Source organism: Thermobia domestica, chromosome 11 (assembly GCF_964235325.1).
Source record: "Thermobia domestica chromosome 11, izTheDome1.hap1.1, whole genome shotgun sequence".
NCBI classification, from domain to species: domain Eukaryota; kingdom Metazoa; phylum Arthropoda; class Insecta; order Zygentoma; family Lepismatidae; genus Thermobia; species Thermobia domestica.
The window spans coordinates 247,406,763-247,429,026 of record NC_137464.1 but is presented as its reverse complement, the minus strand read 5'-3'; the positions used below and the strand labels follow the sequence as shown (position 1 = coordinate 247,429,026).

Sequence of the window (22,264 nt, the reverse complement as noted above, 5' to 3'; positions counted from 1 at the left end):
GAATTTGAACTGCATGATACTACTATTTACACCACTTGTTAATTTCATCTTTGAGAATCGCCCAGTAGATCAGGAGCGGATTAAGAGAGGAGCCAACGGAGCCCAGACTCAGGGGGCACTCAAAACTTCATCTCTTTTATACTAAAATATAGCAATCAACTTATTATATTATAGGCTTCAGACCCATGCTATGTTTTCCCGCTCGCTACCCTCGTGGTATCGCTAGAGTTGAGTCTTTATCCACCAGCATCTTCACAATACTTATTTTGTGATGGAGTGAGTTATTTGTGCCTCTATTACAAACCAAATTATTAGCTCATGTTGAAAATTCCTTTGTCCTTACTTAGAGCAAATCTAGAAGATTTTCCAAACCTACTTTACTAGTTAACCAATTCGCTTGTATTTGACATTCGAGTGTTACACTGCAGTATATGACCATTTAACTGTTAACAATGACTGTAATTAAACTAAGTTCTCGGTTTTTCAATAAACCTATGATTCTATGGAAGACAGCAAAGAAAGTTTATAAACTGGAATTATTCGTAACATAGGGACCCCTTGAAATAGTCGGCTCCAGGGCCCCAAAAGCTTAATCTGCCCCTGCAATAGATGTCTCTTTTTATGATATAATGCTGGTTCTATGGACCTATAGCTTTGCATGGGATCCGAAACACATTAACCTTCGCCGGGTATCTCACGATACAGGCTCGTAAGCTATCCGCAATTCCACATACAACAAAGAAGTTCTATGTATCTTTACGTATAGGGCCTATACTGGGAAGCTGATAGGTTGATGGTAAGAAGACATTTTGTACCAGGCTTCGCAAAAATTGTGGAATGTATCATAATACAAAAAATAGATTGCTATGTCTATTATCGCAAACTAAAGCGCATATTTTGGGTTGCGTTGATGGGTCTACACAGTTTCATTTAGTCAAAACATATTTCTCAGAACTTTATGCCACAAAGTTTTTTTCTTTACTACATACTAGAAAATGTTTCTATAAGTATCTGGCAACGTGGCGCAGGTGGACTTGACAAATGCACATGTGTGTGCGTGTGGCTGTTGTGCTGTAATCGTCATTACGGAATACGGAAAGATTGCTTGAGGGTTTATGTGTACTAGTGAGCTATCCATATGTATGTTCATTAAATATTTAATATGCATTATTTCTTTGTGATAGGTTTAAATACAAATGACAGGTGTGATAGTGACAGTTATTCGAGATTATATTTAAATCAATGTTCTTGTAATGATTACAGCGGCAAGGATGCTTTCTCGTAAGTTAAAAATGGTATACGGATTTCAGTCATGAAATAGTGTAAGTTGAAGAAGCAAATAGCCCACGGTATCCGATTCATGCCACATAATTTGGAAGAAAATGATATGAACATGTCTCTTCGAGACTGGAGGCAGGCTATATTAACTCCGCCCACGTACCGGGTAGGAAACAGTACTCTTAGGATACAAACTCAGTTCGTCACGTTAATTGCTCTTATAGGGTTAGTTGTTTTGTTAATTTTGTACGCTTTATCAGCGTCACGGACACGACCTAATCTAACAAGTAGCATAAAGCTGCATAATGAGGAATTTGGTCATCAACATGTGTTACCGGTAGCTGAATATTATAACTCAACCTACCCATTGTCACTACCGATTAAATCAAGATTAGGTGTTAAGTTCAGGATAGGTGTTATAAGTGACTTGGATTCTAATTCTAAAAGTAAAACTGAGAGCAACACATGGATAAGTTACTTTCAGAAAGGTTATTTATTGTGGAATCCAGTTGCTAGTTCGGTGCTAGTGAGTTGGGATAGTGGAGAACCGTCAGTGCTCAAGTCCACTCTATCACAAGGTGGAAGAGGAATGGAGCTGTCGGAACTTATTGTGTTTAATGGGAAGTTATATGCTGTAGATGATAGAACAGGAGTTGTCTACGAAATAGATGGAAATAGAGTAATACCGTGGGTTCTTCTTACAGATGGAGACGGTAGAACTAATAAAGGTAAGTAAAAGGATTGTGGTTTGGTGAGTAGAAATATAAGGTAATTAATTTTAAACTAGTTCCATATTATAACTTTTTTTTTAAGAGCATTTGTAGTTTATGGCAAACGCTTAAATATTATTTATTGCTCCCATTACAAGTAATTTGAAAACTCTTTGACTATCGGAAACAAATCATAATAGTCAAAAGGATGTATACTAATAAAGAACCTATTGCTGTACGTAATATCCACAAGTACAAATCTGGTCTTACCTGACGTAACCGAATCTAATATTATTTACTGTATTTCATTTTATTTGTATTATACTGCGTGCAAAAGTAGATAGTAATGAAAGAAAGGTTATTTCATAGAAGGAACCCAGTCCTAACATAGGCTAACCTATCCTACCCTAACTTAACCTACATTTTATGGCATTAATGTGAGAGCCCCTTCTGCAAACCGTATGAAAAAAAAGAAAGAAAAAATGTGAGGTAGGTAGGGGTGCACAGTTTAGTATGTTTTCATTAACATATATTATCGATTTAAGGCCGCCGTAACGGAGACTGTAACTTACCCACAAGTAATTATAAATTTCGTTTAAATATGTATAGAAATCTTCAGTAATAAAATTTGACCGCTTTACGCCATATTGATTGTTCACATTTTGCTGCTCTTAGTTAAGCATGTAGCCGATGATTTGTGTATGGGAAGAGGTTTTCATTATGGTGGAATGCAGTGGCGGCGATTGGACGTTAAAAGTGGGGGGGGGGGCAAGACATGATCTTAACAATTGTATATCAATGTTAGATTTCCTGGTTGTTTCTAACAATGGTTGATGAAAGGTTGTATATCAAACAGGATAATATCTTTTTCACTGAAAATGCCGTATATCGTATTTCTGTTTTATTAAGTAAATTCGTAAGAGCAATACAGGTAGGCCCTTTATACTCTTAAACAACGAAAGTACAAGAAGAGATTTGTTTCCTTGCTCATGAATATCTTACAATTCTATCTTGAAAATTGTGTGATCAGATTATTTAATAACAAATTTGCAAAACAAATAAATAGAAAGGATAATATTAATCATAGTAATGAATAATGATGCTTGTTTTGCAGAAGTTACATTAAAACTGGAAATTAATGAACAACTTATACTTTTAATTCCACACATGTCATTAAATAAATGTTTTTACTCTTAGAAAATGAAATACAGTAAGTACTGCAAGCATATGCTATGACATTTAAGGAAATATGCAATTGCAATATTAACTGCTTTAAATTGCAATTAAAACGCAATTCCTGTAGCTTTCTTAACTCCACGGGAAGACAAATATCCAATACGTACTCACGCAACGGCAAATATCATATGGCACTTTTTTTTTTTTTTTTTTTTGTATGAACCAGTAACACATACAAAACCTTTACCAGGGTGTCCACATTCTTGTAAATAAGTGAAAGTCAGTGAAAGGTCTGGGAAGTAAAATGTGTCAGGTGAAGTCAGGGAAATGGCAGATTGGTCAGGGAAAGTCAGGGAAAAATCGATTTAGGTCCGATGTTCAATTACTGAATTTATGAAATAGGGTTGACTTCTTTACTGTTACTGGATGCAAAATGTAATGTTCTCTGATATAGTTGTTGAAACTAATTTTCTGCGAAAAACATATCTAACTGCATCCTGGCATATTTGCTCAAAAGAGTAGACGCTGTTCTAGAAGAATTGCATGGTGCCAAGAGGATATCTGAACAAGTGGCTGAGAACGCGAAGAAATATTATCTCCAGCTCACAGTAAAAGCTCAGAATGAAGAATCTAAATAACATTCGAATGAATTCATACCCAATGACAGAGATGGTATTGGACTTGATGAGTTTTTACTTAGTCTTAGGAAATGGGAAGAACTTCGTTGACTTATGGTCAGTTATGAAATTGTGTTTTATCTTCTTTCACGGAAACACATTTTTTGAAAGTGGTTTCACAATAAATAAAATTCTCGTTGTTGACAACTTACAAGAAGAATCTCTGGTGGCTCAACGGATCATATATGATTATGTGATGAGAATAGGTGGATCATCAGGATTAATAATTGCAAGAGGTATGATAAATTCAGTGAGAAGTTCAATGAGACAATACCATGTGTATCTGGAAAAGAAAAGAGAAATAAATGCTGGAGACGAGACGAGGAGAGAGAAACGGAAGATTCAGCAACAACTAAAGGAGCTGGAGGAAGAAGAATAGAAAATTAAACTGCGGAGACAACAAGAAGGATATTCATATCAATGAGGAGAACTATGCGAGAAAGGATGAAAACAAATTTCTAAATGCGTTGCATTTAACAACTGTCCCATTAAAAGTATGTGTCTGTGTGTATTTTTTTTAATAATCAGTAAAATCATATATGAACTGTTTATTACTATAGGTAATATTATAATGCTGTGTAATTGGTATTATAATGTGTAAGCATATAATGTGTATTTTTTCATATCTTAAGTACTCTGTATACTGCACACTTCCGTTTGTAACTTTACATTTTGTGTAATATGTAGGCCTAATCAATATCGGCCTAATGCATATGTTTGTAAATTTACATTCCTTTGGAAAGAAATTGAAAAAAAGAAAGAAACAAGCGGAAGAGAACAAGCCCAACTATGGGGAGTGTGGAGGCTTGAGTTTCTTTCTTTTTTTCTATATTTTTAAGTTATTCAGGGGTCAGGGAAATCTGGAACTTTCGTCATGGAAAGTCAGGGAAAAGTCAAAGATCCTTTCTCCAAATTGTGCGGACACCCTGTTTACATTTCCAAATGAAATTATATAAATTAGGGCGTCTCTTCAAAAAAGTGGGGGGGGGGGGCAACTGCCCCCTCTTGCCCCCCCTAATCGCCGCCCATGGTGGAATGTTTAAAATGGTAAATATTTCGTTGTAGTATAAAGAATTAGTTTGGGCAAAAATTACAAATGTTAAAGGGCAATTCGTGTTGTCAAATGTAATAATATAACTTCATTAAATTTTAATTTTTGATTGTAATAATTACGTAAAGTGATTTTGTATTATGTATGTATAGCAACTGAATGAACTTTGGCCTAGTGCATTTATGGCAAGTGTGTTCATGATAGGAGAATATTTTCGAAGCCTATTTACATACTGGAAGTTAGTGGTGCTACTTGCATTATTGCATATAGTGTAAATTATTTCTTACATTTGGATAATTCCTGTCTGGTAAAAGTAGCAGTCTGTTGGTTCTAAAGGTGAAAACAAAAACGTCTGTTGCATTGTTACCAGTATTACGCAACGTTGAAAATTCAATATTAAAAAGCGTGAGTTAATTTTATGTATAATGAGATACAGTGATGCTTCTTTATGTGCTCGAAGGTGTGTAAATTAGAACTTGTTAACAGTTTTGAAAATGCTTTTCTCTATAAATGATAAGGTATGTGCAGCAATGTGATGGAATGCTCTCTCTCTCTCGCACCTATGTATTAGAATTCAATTCTTGCGGCTTCATCAAGTGTGATTTGTTCTTGATAATGAGATTTAAAAAAATGTTTTCATATTTTCACACTCACGTCTGTGTGTCTGTGATACAGTGCATAAATAATATTTCAAAACCTACTCATTCTTTTCTTCCTGCAGTAAAAGTTGCTATTTTTTTTCCCCAATTCCTATTTCTTACATATTTGATTATTGTAATTCCTTAAATGTGTACTCTGTCAAATGTAAAAACAAGAAAGAAAGAAAAATAAAAACGGAAGATAAATAAATGAGTCAATATAGTTACATTTTTTAACACAGTTTTCTGCTTTTGGGTTCATCTAAATTACTAAATCGGTTTTTACTCTTTCAAAACATGGTCTCATCTGCAGAACACTTTTATTAAATCATTTTGTAGTATCTCTGTTCGTTGGCCTTGATTAATTTCATTAAGAACGGCACTTATAAAATTTATCTACACTCTGCTATATTATTTTCTGGTAGGGCGATGGTTAGTACATACAATTTGATGTTATCGAGAAGTAAATATTAAATTTACAAATTCTGAAGCACTGTTAGCTGTCGTTGTTTCTAAGTGATTTAAAGTGTTTTCAAAGCTAGAAACAAATTGACGTTTGGAGAAGCACGTGGTACGCTGTTGCCACATCGTGCGCTTCCCCGATGAGTCGTCGGCTGGAACTGACCTGTGAGTCTTAACAAAAAGGAAAATCTCTAAATATTGTTTGTTCGGATGGATGAAAGGATATGTTTTGTCATCGTCCTAGTTTGAGCATGTTGTGTGTGTGTGTGGGAGGGGGGCTGTAGTTTTCATTTTTAATCACTTCTACGCACAAAGGAACGAAAGACTAAAATAGCTTATTTTCTTCTGAAAGCACGTGTTTACTAGCGGCAACATTGGAATGTGAAGGTCTGTTGCCAAGGAAACCCTCCACCCACTGTTGCTAAAATGACGTTTATGATTCGACCCTCGCTGAGTGACCGCAATAACTATGTGACGTACATTCTCTTCTTCAAAACAAATCTGCACGTGTTTTTGAGCTGTCAATTGGCCAAGCGCCATTTTTCGATTTTCGAGATATTTACATCGTGTAGGAGACAAAAAAGAAAAAAAAAAAGAAAAGAAAGAAAAGAAACAATACTATTTGCTTAAACGCTCAGGAAAAGCTATTCGACCAAGCGTCAAGAACTAGATCGTAATGGTAACATGTTTGTGTTTTCCTTCAATATCTCGGAACCGTGGTTTGCCGCTTGGTCAATTGATGCATAACACCGTCCAATTTGTTTCTAGCTTTGAAAGCACTTTAGTAAGCAAATGTACATTATTTATTTATTTATTTTTAATTTAATAACAATAAACACTGTTGACGATGGAGAGTAACTTACCATATATTGTATATACTTTGTGTATTTTCACATTGGACAGAATGTTTGTTATAATGTAAGCCATTTGTAAAACACTCTGATAAATAAACTCAGAGAGTACTCTTCTGTATTCGCTGTAATCTTTTGAATTTATTAGTAATTTACCTATTTTAAGAACAATCAGAATCTGATAATTTTTCTTTTTTCAGGGCTACAGTTTTTAGTATATGTAATTCTCATATTTTTTCAATGTTTCATTCATAGGTTTTAAAAGCGAATGGGCTGCTGTTAAAAACCACAAGTTGTACGTTGGAGGATTAGGGAAAGAATGGACTTCCGGCACTGGAGAGCTGATTAATTTAAATCCACAATATGTAAAGACTATTTCAATTAATGGAGAAGTAACACATCTTGATTGGCATGAAAAGTACAATTCGTTGAGGGCAGCGATTGGGATAAACTTTCCAGGTACGTATGTATGGCTGATTGAATGTCAGAAAGAATGTATTACATTTGTTTCTCATTTGCAGTAAATAGCAGTATTATTAAATAAATAAATAAAATAAAGTAGCATCTTCTACTGGCTTCGCTATTAGAACTATATTTACAAGAAAGCGAGACAACGGAGGGTAGTTAGGATTACTATATTTCCCCACTGTAAATACAGGGCGCGTTGTCAAACAAATAAAATAAATAAATAATAAAAACAAAGGAAATTGCTAAATATATATGTAAGACAGAAATTATTTTGGCATTTAAAAATACAGGGTGTTACAAAAGAGTGTAATGTTTTTCTGTGACTCCAGCTTAGTGAGAATAGCCTCTTTGGCATGGCCTAAAAATGTGGATTCCCGACAATAGTAACCAGATACAAGACATCGTGTACAATCTTGATACAGGGTAGGAAAATATATTGTAAAATACAGTGCAATCCTACATATATAGAACATCTGTCAACCCTAAGGGAAATCCATCTTTTGCTCCATACAGGCTTAAAGCTCGATTGGTACTTGTCTTTGCTGTCATCTTTCTTTCATCGAAACCTGTGAAGGCATACGCCAAATGTAATTAAATACCTTTTTACAACAAAAAACTTCATTGCCCATTAATGGAACTTTTGAATGAAACAGAATATAAGCAGGCTTCCGACTCGTCCTGGAAATCTTGGAAATGTCCTTGAAAATACATTTCTGTCCTTGAAATTTACAGAAATACCCAATGTCTGATTTTTCATAATTATAATGAAGATTTTGATTGATTGCTATTTTTGTTTGCTATTCATGTTTTTGTGCTGAATAATAATTTGCCAAGATCCTGCATGTGTAGGTGGTTGGTGGGCTTTCTTTCTTCCAACAGGCTGGTTGGCTGGGAGATCTTCCCTCTTCTTCTTTCATCCACTAGCCTGTCAACCCATTATTGGATGCTGTCTTCACTAGTACTATCCTTCAGAAACGGTGCGTTTTACCAGATCAATCCGCCATAATCAGTCTATTTTCGCAACAGTGCTTACTCTTGAGTAAAATTTCATATAAATGCTATTTGTCTATAGATGTCTGTCTGTAGATGAGGAAATCACGCAATTACATACTCTGTTGAGAAACCTTTTTTCCCCTAATTATATCTGTCACGCAATAAAGATACCATGTATAAAAAGTATATTTTTGTTGTTTTTAAATTCGTTCGGTGTACAATTAAAATGTCATGTAGAAAGAATGAAAATAAAGTGCTGAATGTGGATGGGTCAGGTGGCTATAAGGAAGTTACGAGGCCACAAAGCAAAAAGCAGCACGTTACGCTCCGCTTTCTGTGTTTAATTATTGCGTAATAACACTGTACAAGCAGTAATATTCACTGCATAAGCTACTGTACTTTTCATTCCACTGTTGTGAGTTTTAAACCTACAGTTGCAATCCTGTTATACCTTCCTGTGTCGAAGTTCTGGAAAATTGGTGCTTTCTCCTGGAAATGTTTTTGGGAAAGAGAGTGGGAACCCTGTATAAGTTTGTTTTTTCTTTTCTTTTTAATAATAATAATAATATCTCAGGATGACGAATAACAATAATGAATTATTCTGTTCAGACTAGAATTAATTGTAGCAGTTTTGGGACTCGTCATTAGTGAGAATTTATCATCTAGACACTAGCCTCATTGAGAATTTACCTGATTCGCACTTGTCAGGTTAAAAATTCTGAAAATTTGAAAATTCACCCTTTCGAATCACACTGCGGCCTGATCAGTGTTTTAATAGACCTCGAAACTGTCTCTTATCACGAGTATTCTTAATAAGTTTGTTACTACAATATGTATGAAACTAACAGCATTTATGAATTTCATAATACATTAAAAAAAAAAAAAAAATCATATGTCACAAATCAAACGTTTGAGATGTGATATTATAACAACACTTGCTTAAAGATCAATGGACGCCTAGTAAACAAAAACTTACGTAGTAAGCGTCAAGATTTTATGAATAACGAGTACAGTTTTAACGGATGCTTCTTGTTAGTATCGAACATGTTGAAGTAACTTTCGCTGCCTGTCTTCATGTACTATAAATTTAAACATTCCTGAATTAATGTCCCGATACGTAAAAACACATATTAACTTGTACGTATGAAGAAAATCAAAAGCTATCTGCATGAGGAAAAGAATGGCAAAACAATGCACTTTTGAAATAAGAGCTTATCATTTACAATGTTGTCGCTTCAATTTGAAGTGCTTTCCTTTATACTTTGTGTTTTCACTCTTAGCTTAGCTTTAGCTTTTCTAAGGATATTCTTTGAAGTTAATAATTCGTGTTTTATATAAACTAACAGAAAGAAAATTAAAAGGATGCGTCAAATTTTTCTCTTTCGGATGGACACTACAGTTGCATGAGTTTTGTGTTAAACTGGTCAGTTTTTATTTTTATTTTATTTATTTTTGGCATTCTTTTTCTTATGGACGTAATTTTTTACTTTTGTTGTACGTGCAAGTTGATAAAGCTTACGCATCGGAACAGTGGCTCGCGAATGTTCAACTTTATATTACAAGAAATGATGTGATTACTTCGGAAGTTATCCGTCAAAACTATGATTATTTATAAAATATAGACGCTTACGAGGTAAGTTTTTGAGTAAAATACTAACACAGTAGAAAAATAACATATTGAAATAGTAGCTCGAAAATCTAGTACAATTAAACTGAAAGTATAAAAGCAAAATTTAATACAACACAAAGGGATAGCGATTCCACTATTTCAGGGGTTATATGGGTTAAAAGCAAACATACAGAAGTCAGGAGTACGGTACCAATTCAGTTGTTCCAATTTGTGTAAGATACTGAAAAATCATTAACTTCTTCCATGTTGACTCTGGAATTATTACTTAAATTATTATTATTATTATTATTCTGACCAGAGTATGTACTTCCTTATTAAAATTGAATTAATTCGTAACAGTTTGCATCACGTAACGTTATATTTCTCAGACGTTAATTCGCATATGCATGTTCATATTAATGTGGGTAATAGAGACAAAGAGGATCAGAGGAAAGAGGCGAACGAAGAGAAGAAAAGCAAATGGCATGGGATAGAGAGCATTGGAGAAAAGACAGAAATACTAAAGAATTTAAGAAAAAGAGGAAGAAGAATGCTAGAAATGATTAAGAAAATGAGGAATGAGAAGGACATAAAAGAAGAAGAAGTAGTATATGAAGTGAAATGTAAGAAATATTATATGTATATTGGAGAAACAGGAAAATAGCTTAAAGAAAGAGTAAAACAACATAAGGATGACGTGAGACGTAAAAGAGAGAATAATGCGATATATAAACATGTAAAAGAATCAGGACATGATGTAGATTGGGAAGGGGTTGATTAGGTTGAGTAAAAGAGAATAGAACATTAGTAAGAAATTGGAAAGAAGCAAGAAGGATTAAGAGAGAAAAACGAGAAAGATTAATGAATTGGACAAATGAACTTCAAATTCATGAATTATAGGATTGGTTGTTAGAAAAAGTTAGATTGAAAAAGAAAATTAAAACCATGGTTAAGGAAAATTATATTATGAAACATAGAATGGAGAGGAAACGACAAATTTAATTGATGGTTGGGAATAAGAAAAAGAAAAGAAAGAGTTGTAATATAAAATTTTAAAATGAAACTGTAAATTATAACAATAGCTTATTGTTATAATATTATAAATTTAAAATTATTGTAAACAGCAACAATTAAAATATCATTCTATATGTATATAAATAATTGATTATTATGATGTTGATCATATTCACGAAGAAATTAAATGTCGACTAAAAGCAGGGAATTCGTGTTACTATTCGGTTCAAAATCTCTTGTTGTCGCGAATTCTGTCGAGGAATTTGAAGCTTAAAATATATAAAACGATAATCATGCCTGTTGTTCTGTATGGTTGTGAAACATGGTCGCTTACTTTGAGGGAAGAACATAGACTGAAAGTATTTGAGAACAGGATCCTGAGAAGAATATTCGGACCCAAGAGGAACTTGAATGGGGAATGGCGGAAGCTTCATAACGAGGAACTACATAGTTTATACGGTTTACCCAACATTGTTAGGGTCGTCAAGTCTAGGAGGCTTAGGTGGGCAGATCATGTAGCTAGAATGGAAGAAAGTAGAAACGCTTTCAAAGTCTTGACTGGTAGACCGATAGGAAAACGACCATTAGGAAGACCTAGGCGCAGATGGGAGGACAATATTAAGATGGATCTCGCAGAGATAGGAATACAAAGTAGAAACTGGATCCAATTAGCTAAGGATAGAAGTCAGTGGAGAGCTTTTGTGAACGCGGCACTGAACCTCCGGGTTCCATAGGCCATAGAGTTAGTTAGTTAGTTAGTTATTATGATGTTTCTATTACCTACATTAATATGATCATACATATGCCGTAACGTCTGACGAAGATAATGTTACGAATTATTTCAATTTTAATGAAGAAGTACATACTCTGGTCAGAAAAATATGAATCATTAACTTGTGCAAGCATCAGTAATCAATGTACTTAATCTGATGTTTATGAAGTTGGATACTGATAGATCAAAAAATGCTGTGCAATACTGTGTATAAGTAGACAGCTTTTTATTTTTATTATGTACTCTTAGACTTAATTAAATTCAGCTGTACTTATATGTTATACCATATTCTTAATTCATATCAGCCCATGTCAGAGAGCACCAACCACATTTGTTAGTAGCACCAAATACTAATTTCTTTCATAAACTTTAGTTTTAGTCTAATATCAGACGTAAACGGCCAGTCTTAAAAAAACAGGGTTAATCTTCTACAGGTGGCGGTTCCAGGCTAAGACCCATAGTTTTATTTAAAAAGCGCGCCGGTTTTGTTACATCAAATTATGAACTTTATATATATATATATATATATTTGAAATCACAGTAACAAAATTCATAAACATGTTCATCAGACATTCCGATTTCAAGTATGGTGAATGATAACGGACATATGACCTCCTCTACTGTGCTGGCATGCAATAACTCTGTTCATGAAATTCGCTGTGACTGCCTGACAATTTTCCACTTGGATTTCACCGTATTTCCTCCTTTAATTCACAGATGAAACGGGGTTTATTGACATACACCAATGATTTAAGAGTACCTCAAAGGAAAAAGTCACAAGCAGTTAAGTCGCATGACCTCGAGGGCCATTGCTGATCAGCAGTATGCGAAATGAGGCTATCCGTTCTGATATAAAAAAAAAAAAAAAAAAAAAAAAAAAAAAAAAAAAAAAAAAAAAGTTGCGCTATAGTAAACTGCTCCATGGCTAGACACAGACTGAAGAAATGCGAGAAATTCAGAGTGGGGCGAGATTCGGGATGTTTGTGGGTAAAGCAATAATACAAAACAATGTCGGCAACCGGGAAACAAAAATTTGTCAGACGATCCAAATCTGGCGCACTTTTTGAATATCCCTATACATGAACCTGGCTTTAACTTTGTATTACTATTTATTGCTATTTTAATATACCGCACCCAGAATCACTCATTTTTTATTTCCGTCGTCTCTCTTAACTTAATTACAAATATTTATTATGTTCATGCTTTATTTTCTCTTCACTAGATATGCATTCATCTATATTGTATTGCTGCGCAAAAGTAGTGCTTTCCAACTGTTACGTGTTGCAAAGTACACACTTTCAGAAGTAACGAACACAATAAATCCTTTCCTTCCTGTTTCCAGCCAGCACTCGAAACAACACTCTACTACAGTATTATGTAAATCAACTTAGAGGGAAATGGGGAGCGGAGCGGAGTACCCTATCAAATGCATGTATCTGGAACATCAAAAATTACAAAACGCATACGAAAGTACTTCGTTTCTGTACTAGGTTGCCACACAAGGGGATATGTATCTCAACCTCTCGGGTTAGAGGTCGCGCAGCTGTACGCCAAAGGCACCGGGCGCGAAGGGGGGGGGGGGTCTTGATTCATTCTGGAATAATCAAAGGATTATTTTTTGGTATGAAAATTTTACCACATTTGGTTCAAAGGCAACTTCTCGCTTATTAGTTTCCACTCTGCAGATCTGTATTTTCCTCCATCATTGCAGCATTACGTCGTAGGTTTGTTAAGAAGACATTGGGTTTGAAACATTCCCATATTAAGCTCTGTTGTGTGTTTACCCATTGTCGCGTCACTACTAAACCCATACAGTACATAATTTAATTTCGTTTTGCTCCATAATTATCATACACTAATGACATCTATTACCCTTTTCGTACTCTCGTGTTCACATTTCGTCGGATTCTGTTCATTTCTTGGGGGCCGCGGTGGCTCAGTGGTAGAGCGTTCACCTCTGGTGCTTGGGGTCCCGGGTTCGATCCCAGCCCCCGCCAAGTGAACTTTGTGGTGGACAAACACCATGTGCGTGGGTGTCCTCGGGGTTTTCCCATTTCCACCCGCTTTCTTCATTCCACCATTTCATTCATTACTCATCATCATCGTCTCCTTTAGCCTAACCGGCATAACTGTGGGACGTAAAACTCAGATTTCATCTTCTGTTCATTTCTTCGTAGATTGTGTATTTCGGGCCTGCCATCTGCGACAGTTAAACTTCAAACAATGTGTACGGAACTACTAAAACACCTTCATCCCACCAACCAATCAAATATCAACAGAGGAGGCAATACAGTACTTACATTGTGGGACAGGGTTTGCCCAAGTGGGCCCAGCCCGATATAACCCGCTGGGTTTTTTCGGGTTGGACCCACCTGAAAAAAAAACATTTTAAATCCCACCTGAGCTTTTGAGCTTTTTGTTAGTATATTATTGGTACAACTAAGGTGATTACATTGAAAGTGACTTTTATCAGATTCTGGACTTTCTTTGGCCGAATTAGATGCTTTCATGTTAAAGTATACAACAACATTCAACGTTAGACCTATATAAAGTTCTGAATGGAATGAATGAATAAAAAAATGAAAAAATGAAATGAAATCTTTAAGTTTTACGTCCCACGCTTATGCCGGTTAGGCTAAAGGAGACGGTGATTATGAGAGATGAGTGAAATGGTGGAATGGAGAAAGTGGGAGGAAACGGGAGAACCCCGAGAAAACCCACGAGCACGGTGTTTAAATAAAAAAAAAAAATATATATATATATATATATATAAAAAAGCTTACCTTAGCTCAACGGCGCCGACTTCCCAAAATTTATATGGGTGCATATCAGTGGTGGGATGTATTAGCCTATATGTTTTCAGGGAACTGTCGATATTTGGTTGATTTATTTTTAGTGAAAATCTTTTATGGACACTGTCTTAAAGGGCTGTGCTGTGATAAAGTAAAATATACTGCTACTATAAGGATAAATTGGGACTCCCCTATCTCAGTCGGTAACGCGGCTGACTTAAATACAAGAGAAACGGTTCCAAACTAAAATTCTTGTGGGTGGCGAAACCCCGAAGCACCCACGTAGTCGGCGTTCATGTCTTAGCTTGAGATAACTATAGAACAAATTAATGTATGGATTTTGTTTGTAGCCTATTTGAAGTAAATTATGCAATTTTATATTTTAGAAAATATTTTCCGTGAATAGTGTGCTCGGCGACGCCGGGGGGCGTTATCTCACATTTGACGAGTTTAAGGCCATAGGTGCCTGTATCAGCAGTAAATATGTAAATACATTAGTAAAACTATTAGTATTATTTCATATCACAAGTATTCTTTAGTAAAATTTGGTTTCCCAACAACAGTAGTTTAGTTCAGTCATTAGTTGCTACTCTTCAAATAAGCATTCTGTGGATTCTGTTCAAATAAGCAACACCAGCAATAGGGTAAAAATTGTTGTCAAATTTAAGAAGCTTAATGCTCGGAGTTTGAAGACGATGCAACCCCGCTACTTCACGTGCTAAATTTAAAGTTCCGTACTAAATCCTGTTCGGCCTAAGCTCTAAACTGCGATAAACAAAGCCACGTGAAACTAAATCTCGCTGATTTGCTGTTGGCCTACCGACGCCTGTACTCCTCCGCAAAATAGTACATACGGTATGATTTGATTATTACTTTTACTATGGATCTTCATACAAAATTGCTACATTATTATAAATGACAAAAATATAATACGGGTTATCTAATAAAACTGTGATCAAGTGTGTTTAATAAAACAATAGTAATAAACACTAAACATGCGCTGTAATTATGGCGCCAATTCAACTGTGGAGACGTGTTCTGCTTTTGTCTGAAAAACGTCTGACATGAATCCCGGTTCTGTGAGTGTTGTGTTGAAATACCAACAAGGTACACCTTTACTCACTAAGCAAGAATTGTTTACCAGTGAAATTCAAATATATATTTTTTAATCTTTCGACTTTTTTCTTTCTTTTCTGCTGCTACTGAAGTATCTGGACAACACGAGACAGTATTGTCAAAATGCACGTGTATAATTTGCTCCTCCCGTGGGGCGTGGGAGTGATACATCACTAGTCAATCGTATTTGTGACAAGTGAAAGGATACAAATATATTGTTTATCGGAGTTTAGAGCTTACGCTGAACAGGGAATAGTGGATGTGTCGACGTACAGTAAAGAAAGCTACATATTCAGGGAAAACCCGTCGTGAAAGAAGTGCTCGAGAAATTCCCGCAATTGAACGCACAAAGCATCGGATCTGGAAGATATTTAATTTCATTTAAGACATTTTAAAACATTTACTTTATAAAATATGAATTCTCTTTGTTAATTGTTTCGTTTTCGAGAAAGAACCATGTTGCTAGTGCTAGGGAAATTCCCGTAATTGAACGCGCAAAGTATCGGAAGTAACTTCAACAATAAAACCACTTATTTTACGCTGGAAAATATTTGCCATATAAGACATTTTGAAACATTTATTTTATAATACATGAATTATATTTTTGTTTTAAATTAATATATTTGGTATTCATATTTGGCGAACGTTACTAAGGCTCCTGAGATGACTCGATCTACATTTGTTCGTTTGTCCTTGTACTACATACACATTACAGGGTACAACTTTCGATGTTTTAAGTTTAAATTATCAGGGTATAAGCACGATACACACTAAATTTCCTATATAGATTTTGGCGGCATACCAACGTAAAATTTCAAAATGGCGGCCATTATTCAACTAGTGAGTATCCACGCTGCAGGGTGCAATTTTCGGACTTTTAAGTTAAAATTATGAGGGTAGAAGCAAGAGACATTCTAAATTTGTTGTATAGATTTTCTCGCCGATCCAATGTAAATTTTCAAAATGGCGGCCATTTTTTTCAAAACAGTAGTGAACAGAAAACTGTTGCAAGTTGCGGCAATGACAATCTTGAAATATAAATCACATTGTAACACTTATACCCCCAAAGGCATTGAAATATTTCGAAAAAACTCAATTACACCCGAAAAAGCCAAATTAAACCAGAAAAAACTCATATGGGCCCATGTGGGTTGGGTTTTTTTCAAAAATACCCTGTTGTGGAATGATAAAATGTAACATCAAAAGATAATTAAGAACTACCTTAGAGATTCTAAGAAGGTTTTCAATATTAGGCTTACCTAGAGATTTATTACAGCACAACATACGAGGGGCATTCAAAAAGTTTCCGAAATTTTGTGTGTGTACTTGCCACAATATAACTACAAGTTTACTTAATCGCCTTCAAAGGAGGTACCTTCGAAACACTCACACACACTTGTTCCTGCGACTGCTGGAAACCGGTGAATGTCCTCGTTTGGCGTCTTCCGAAGTTCAGCCGTCGCGTTCGTTTTGATCTCTTCTTTGACGGGTAGCTTTGAGAAGAGCCAGATATCCCTTGGTGCTAAACTGCTTTTAAGGATGTCAGTCTCCGAAGCTGATTTTCCCCCATTTGCACATGCACTTGATGGTTGAGGGTTGTTCGATCTGTGAAATTGTGCCAACTGATCACTACTACACACTTCTCCCTTCAGGTACACCATATTCGTACACTGCCTGTTAAGACGTGTTGACACTTGTTAGATGCATAATTAGACAACCTAAAGAGTGTACTATACAAGATTTATTGTGATTGCATCAGAAATTCCCCCCCCCAAAAAAAATCATTCTGGGAATTTTTTGACTGCGCCTTGTATTCACATTTTATAGGTCGTTATCGCATAATTAAAAAAATATACCTGTAATTTATTATTATTATTATTATTATTATTATTATTATTATTATTATTATTATTATTATTATTATTATTATTATTATTAAAATTTTACATGAATTTTACGATTGTGGGACATTTACAACTTTGTGGTGTAGCGAAATCAGTTTGCAATCTATGAGCACATTGTAGATTATAAGTAAAAATGAAATTTGTTACATACATGGTAAAATTTGTATTTTTTAACTCTTTCTTCTATAATATTCTCTAAACTTCTTCTGGCTGTTATAGAAAAATATGTTGAATACATTCTTTTTCAATCCTGATTTATGCTTTCTTGACTTAATCTATAAAGTATGCTGTTTTTATGGGAGCTAAATAATCAAAACTTTTAATTCATTGATGGCCTACAAAAGCAGCATATTTTAATAAAATAGGATGGAAAAAGAGAGTATCCAACAAATGTTCTAGAAACAGCCAGAAGAAGCTCACAGAACTTTCGTAGATGAAATAATTCCAAGAAAAAGAAGAAAAAATACGCCATTCAAGTAACACTTTTCATTTTTATTTATATTATATAGAATGACCTTTAAGATACAGACGTTAACGTATTACAGTGTGAATAAAATAAAATGTCAATGTTGCACACAAATCTTAAATAAATACACTCTAATCACGCTGAGAAACATTCTTCTATGTCAAAAAAATTGAATCTATATAATTGAAAATACCTATGCTTGTGACACAATAGTTCTTGAATCACCCGACCGATCTCAATCAAATTTTCAACATAGATGAAGTTCAGGCCTGGAATAGTTTTTATCATTTCACTTTGATTGTGCAGCTTAGGGGAGGAGGACGGAAAGGTATTTAAAACTGATCGAAAAAAATCGATATGAATGTCGAATGCATAGTTTTCGGGGCCGCTGAGATAAACAGTGACACTTCTAATGCAGTTTAAAGCCAAATTCAGCCCCACAACTTGGGGGAGGGGATATATACATACATACATACATATATATATATATATATATATATATATATATATATATATATATATATATATATATATATATATATATATAAAACATCTAAACAGACCGATATCGGAGAGCTTTTCAGTAATAGTAAAAAGTGACTGACCAATGAAACAATGTCTTATTTTAGCCTAGCGAAGCGCGTAATTGACTAGTTACCTACAAATAAAACAATTCAAAACTGGAGTTCTTTATTAACAGCTGATTTTGTATAGATGAATTCTTGTAATTGGATTTACTATTCATAAAGTGCACTGTTTTTCTATTTCAGGTTATGTTATTCATGAATCTGCAGTGTGGAGCGAGGTTCATCGAAGGTGGTTCTTTCTCCCAAGACGATCATCGAAAGACAGGTACAACGAAAATCTTGATGAGGAAAGGGGCACAAATATCATGATAACGGCAAATGAACATTTTACTGACATTCAGGTACCGTAAATGTTTTATATAATTAGTCTGGCTAAAAGAAAATGCTTGGCAACCACTTTCAGTTGTACAATATACCGGGTGTATAAGAAGTCCGAGACAGGCCAACTCTGCTCTGAGAGAAAAAAATGTTAAATTTTTAAGTTTAACGTCCCACGATTGTGCTTTTTTGGCTGAAGGAGACGGATGATTAAGGCAAGTGAATGATGATGGAAGAATCAGTAGAATGAGAATGTGGGAGGAAAGGGAGTATCCCGAGAAAACTCACAGACACGATGTTGTCCATCAAAAACTTACTTTGGTCGGGGAACAAATCAGGCACCCCTCGAACCAGAGGTTTGTTATTGTTTCCCAACTTTAATTTTGGTACTTAAAATTTAATACGTTATTAACTTATTTCTATATGGTTTTACTAGAAGCTTGTGAATATGCATTAATACTTACATGCTTGCTGAATTCTTGGTAGTAAATGGAAACATGAATTCAGATGTATTTTTAATATTTAATTACATGAGGATTAATAAGATTACATTATTTCGATTGTTGACTTGGGCCGCGGTGGCTCAGTGGTAGAGCGTTCACCTCCGGTGCTTGGGGTCTCGGGTTCGATCCTAGCCCCCGCCAAGTGAACTTTGTGGTGGACAAACACCGTGTGCGTGGGTTTTCTCGGGGTTTTCCCGTTTCCTCCCACTTTCTTCATTCCACCATTTCATTCATTACTCATCATCACCGTCTCCTTTAGCCTAACCGGCATAACCGTGGGCCGTAAAACTTAAAGATTTCATTTTTTTCGATTGTTGACTTTCTAAAATCGTGAACAATTACATTAGGATAGTGTGAACTTGAATTTAAGAATAACTTGTCCATGAGGAAGACCTTCTTGCTTAATGAACTTCTTGTTTAATGTATCTTTACATGACTGTAATAATAAAAAGTATAACTTAATAATTGTAGGATAAGGATCCTGGCTTGATAATTACGATTATGCTTGCTTCGCGTATGTTGAAGACTAATTGACAGTACAATCGATCGACAAAGTTCGACCCTTTGTGTACATTTCAAAATGTTATATCAGTATATAATATATATAGATACTAGTATTATACTACTATACTATATATATATATATATATATATATATATATATATAGGTTGTTAATGAACTATACCGACAAATTGTAAGAGGTAATTCCTCACATCAAAATAAGAGAAAAAGTTTATATGGACATATGGCAAAAAGTGCATAGTTTCAGAGCTATGGCTGTCCAAAATCCCGAAAAAGCCAAATTTCAACAGGCCATATTTCGAATTCCAGAAACTGTGAATGATGGTCCTTATCAGCGTAAAGGAAGCCACACATACACAATCGAAAAGTGCGTATTTCGTCAATTTTCAATAGGTATACAGGGTATTCTCTACAGAGTGTAATTCTCAGATATGCTCTAAATAGAGTTTTCAGATATACCCTGATTTCAAGGAGGGTCCAAAGTAGGTGGAAGGTAAGCCTTGACAACAATGGGCATCCAATGCTTCGGAGGAAAGTTGGAAGTGTTAGGAACCGGCAGCTCCATTTTTTTCTTTCTTTCTTTTTTTTTTTTTTTTTTTCGGAATAATGTGTGACGCGTGTATTTCGTCACGGTATATTTCACTTTTTCACTAGTATGAAAGGAAACATTGCAGCATGCGTTTATCAAGTACGAGAAACCGTGCTGCTGATGATCGTTAATACTTCCGACATCGCGCCAAAGGATTCTGTGTTCACTGCTATCAAGGCTTATCGTTTGCCTACTTTGGATCAATCATAAAGTCAGAGCATATCTCAAAATTCGGTTGATGGGAATTTTACCCTGTATGGAATACTCTGTACACCGACTGAAAATTAATAAAATATGCATTTTTGGGTTAGGTATATATGGCTTCCTTTACGCTGATTAGGACCACCATCGACAGTTTCTGGAATTCGAAATAGGGCCTGTTTAAATTTGGCTTTTTTGCGATTTTGGATAGCCCTAACTCTAAAACTATGCACTTTTCCTCACAGGTCCATATGAACTTTTTCTCATATTTTGATGTAAGGAATCATCTCTTACAGTTTGTCGGTATAGTTCATTAACACCCTTATAATGTATTCTAATGTAACATACGGTGACTAGATTTAGACACAAGAAACGGAACACTCGGCAAACTGGCATAACTTTATAATCCACTTAGTATAGTATAGTCATTAGTATAGTCATTGTATATTCATATTTCGTCAGATTCCGACACGATGGCAGCACTATCGTGTCGGAATCTGACGAAATATATTTTTAAAAATTTAGATATACTTACAACACACCATTTAAACTAATAAAAGGATTTTCACAAAAGTGTGGCTTGTCCACTTGTTGCCCCGAGCCCTTGATATATATATATATATATATATATATATATATATATATATATATATATATACAGGTGTATAATAAAACTGTTTGATATATTGCTTATTTTATTTATTTATTTTTAATTGAAGGTATCTTATATTGGAGAAGTAATTCCAACACATGGGTTCTCCAGCTTTAAGTTCATTCCTGGAACAGATGATCGTGTGATTGTGGCTCTAAAGACAGAAGAAAACAAAGGCAAAATAGCTTCGTATATCATGGCTTTCACCATTGAGGGAAAAATCCTGTTATCTGAGACGAAGATAGGGGATCTCAAATACGAAGGAATTGAATTTATTTAAGAAATCATTCCATGACTGTGTGAGTGGGAAGGATTCAGTGAGGGAACATTTAAAAAAGCAAGGAAAATCAAATATTTATTTTGTAAAACTGTTATAATTATTCCCAGCTGTGAATGAGGCAATTTGTTGTGTGCAATGTGCATAATGGACACATAATATGTAAATACGAAATTCTGATCTGGTTGTTGTATTTATTGATAATAAGTAAGTTTTTAAAATAATTATTTTGTGATTTGTTACAATCTTTTGTAATGATTTGAATGTTGATTGTCTCCATTAAAAAAAAGCATCAAAATGTAAATATTTGTTCTATATAATTGCAGTATTATTTAAAAATGATTGCCTTTGTATTGTTTTAATTGTGGGACAGCAAAAATGAAAAGAAAATACATTTGATTATAATATATTGTACGCATCTTTTTAATTGAGTACTTGGATCAGTTCTGTCCGATGCACCTAAATCTAGCACTACGTATTCATAAATCTTGAGTTTAAACATAAAGTATTTTTATTATTAGGGTGTAAATCGTAATTTGGCAGTCGTATCTTATTCTTTCATCTATTTTATTGTCTTATTGTATCATTCAAACATTGGAAATGTTCGAATTTTGTTTTTGTGCCTCCCAGAAAAAAT

At 34.7% G+C, this 22,264-nt stretch overlaps 1 protein-coding gene across 1 annotated transcript; it reads left to right on the top strand.

Annotated features, from left to right (window-relative positions):
* The first annotated feature begins 1,030 nt into the window (after window positions 1-1,030).
* LOC145664885 (soluble calcium-activated nucleotidase 1) lies at window positions 1,031-22,041 on the top strand. The gene is made up of 4 exons (XM_081731941.1): window positions 1,031-2,006; window positions 7,099-7,302; window positions 18,748-18,905; window positions 21,418-22,041. Exons 1-4 carry the CDS (start codon window positions 1,361-1,363, stop codon window positions 21,628-21,630), a joined length of 1,221 nt encoding a protein of 406 aa, XP_081588067.1. The 5' UTR covers window positions 1,031-1,360; the 3' UTR covers window positions 21,631-22,041.
* The last annotated feature ends 223 nt before the right edge of the window (window positions 22,042-22,264 follow it).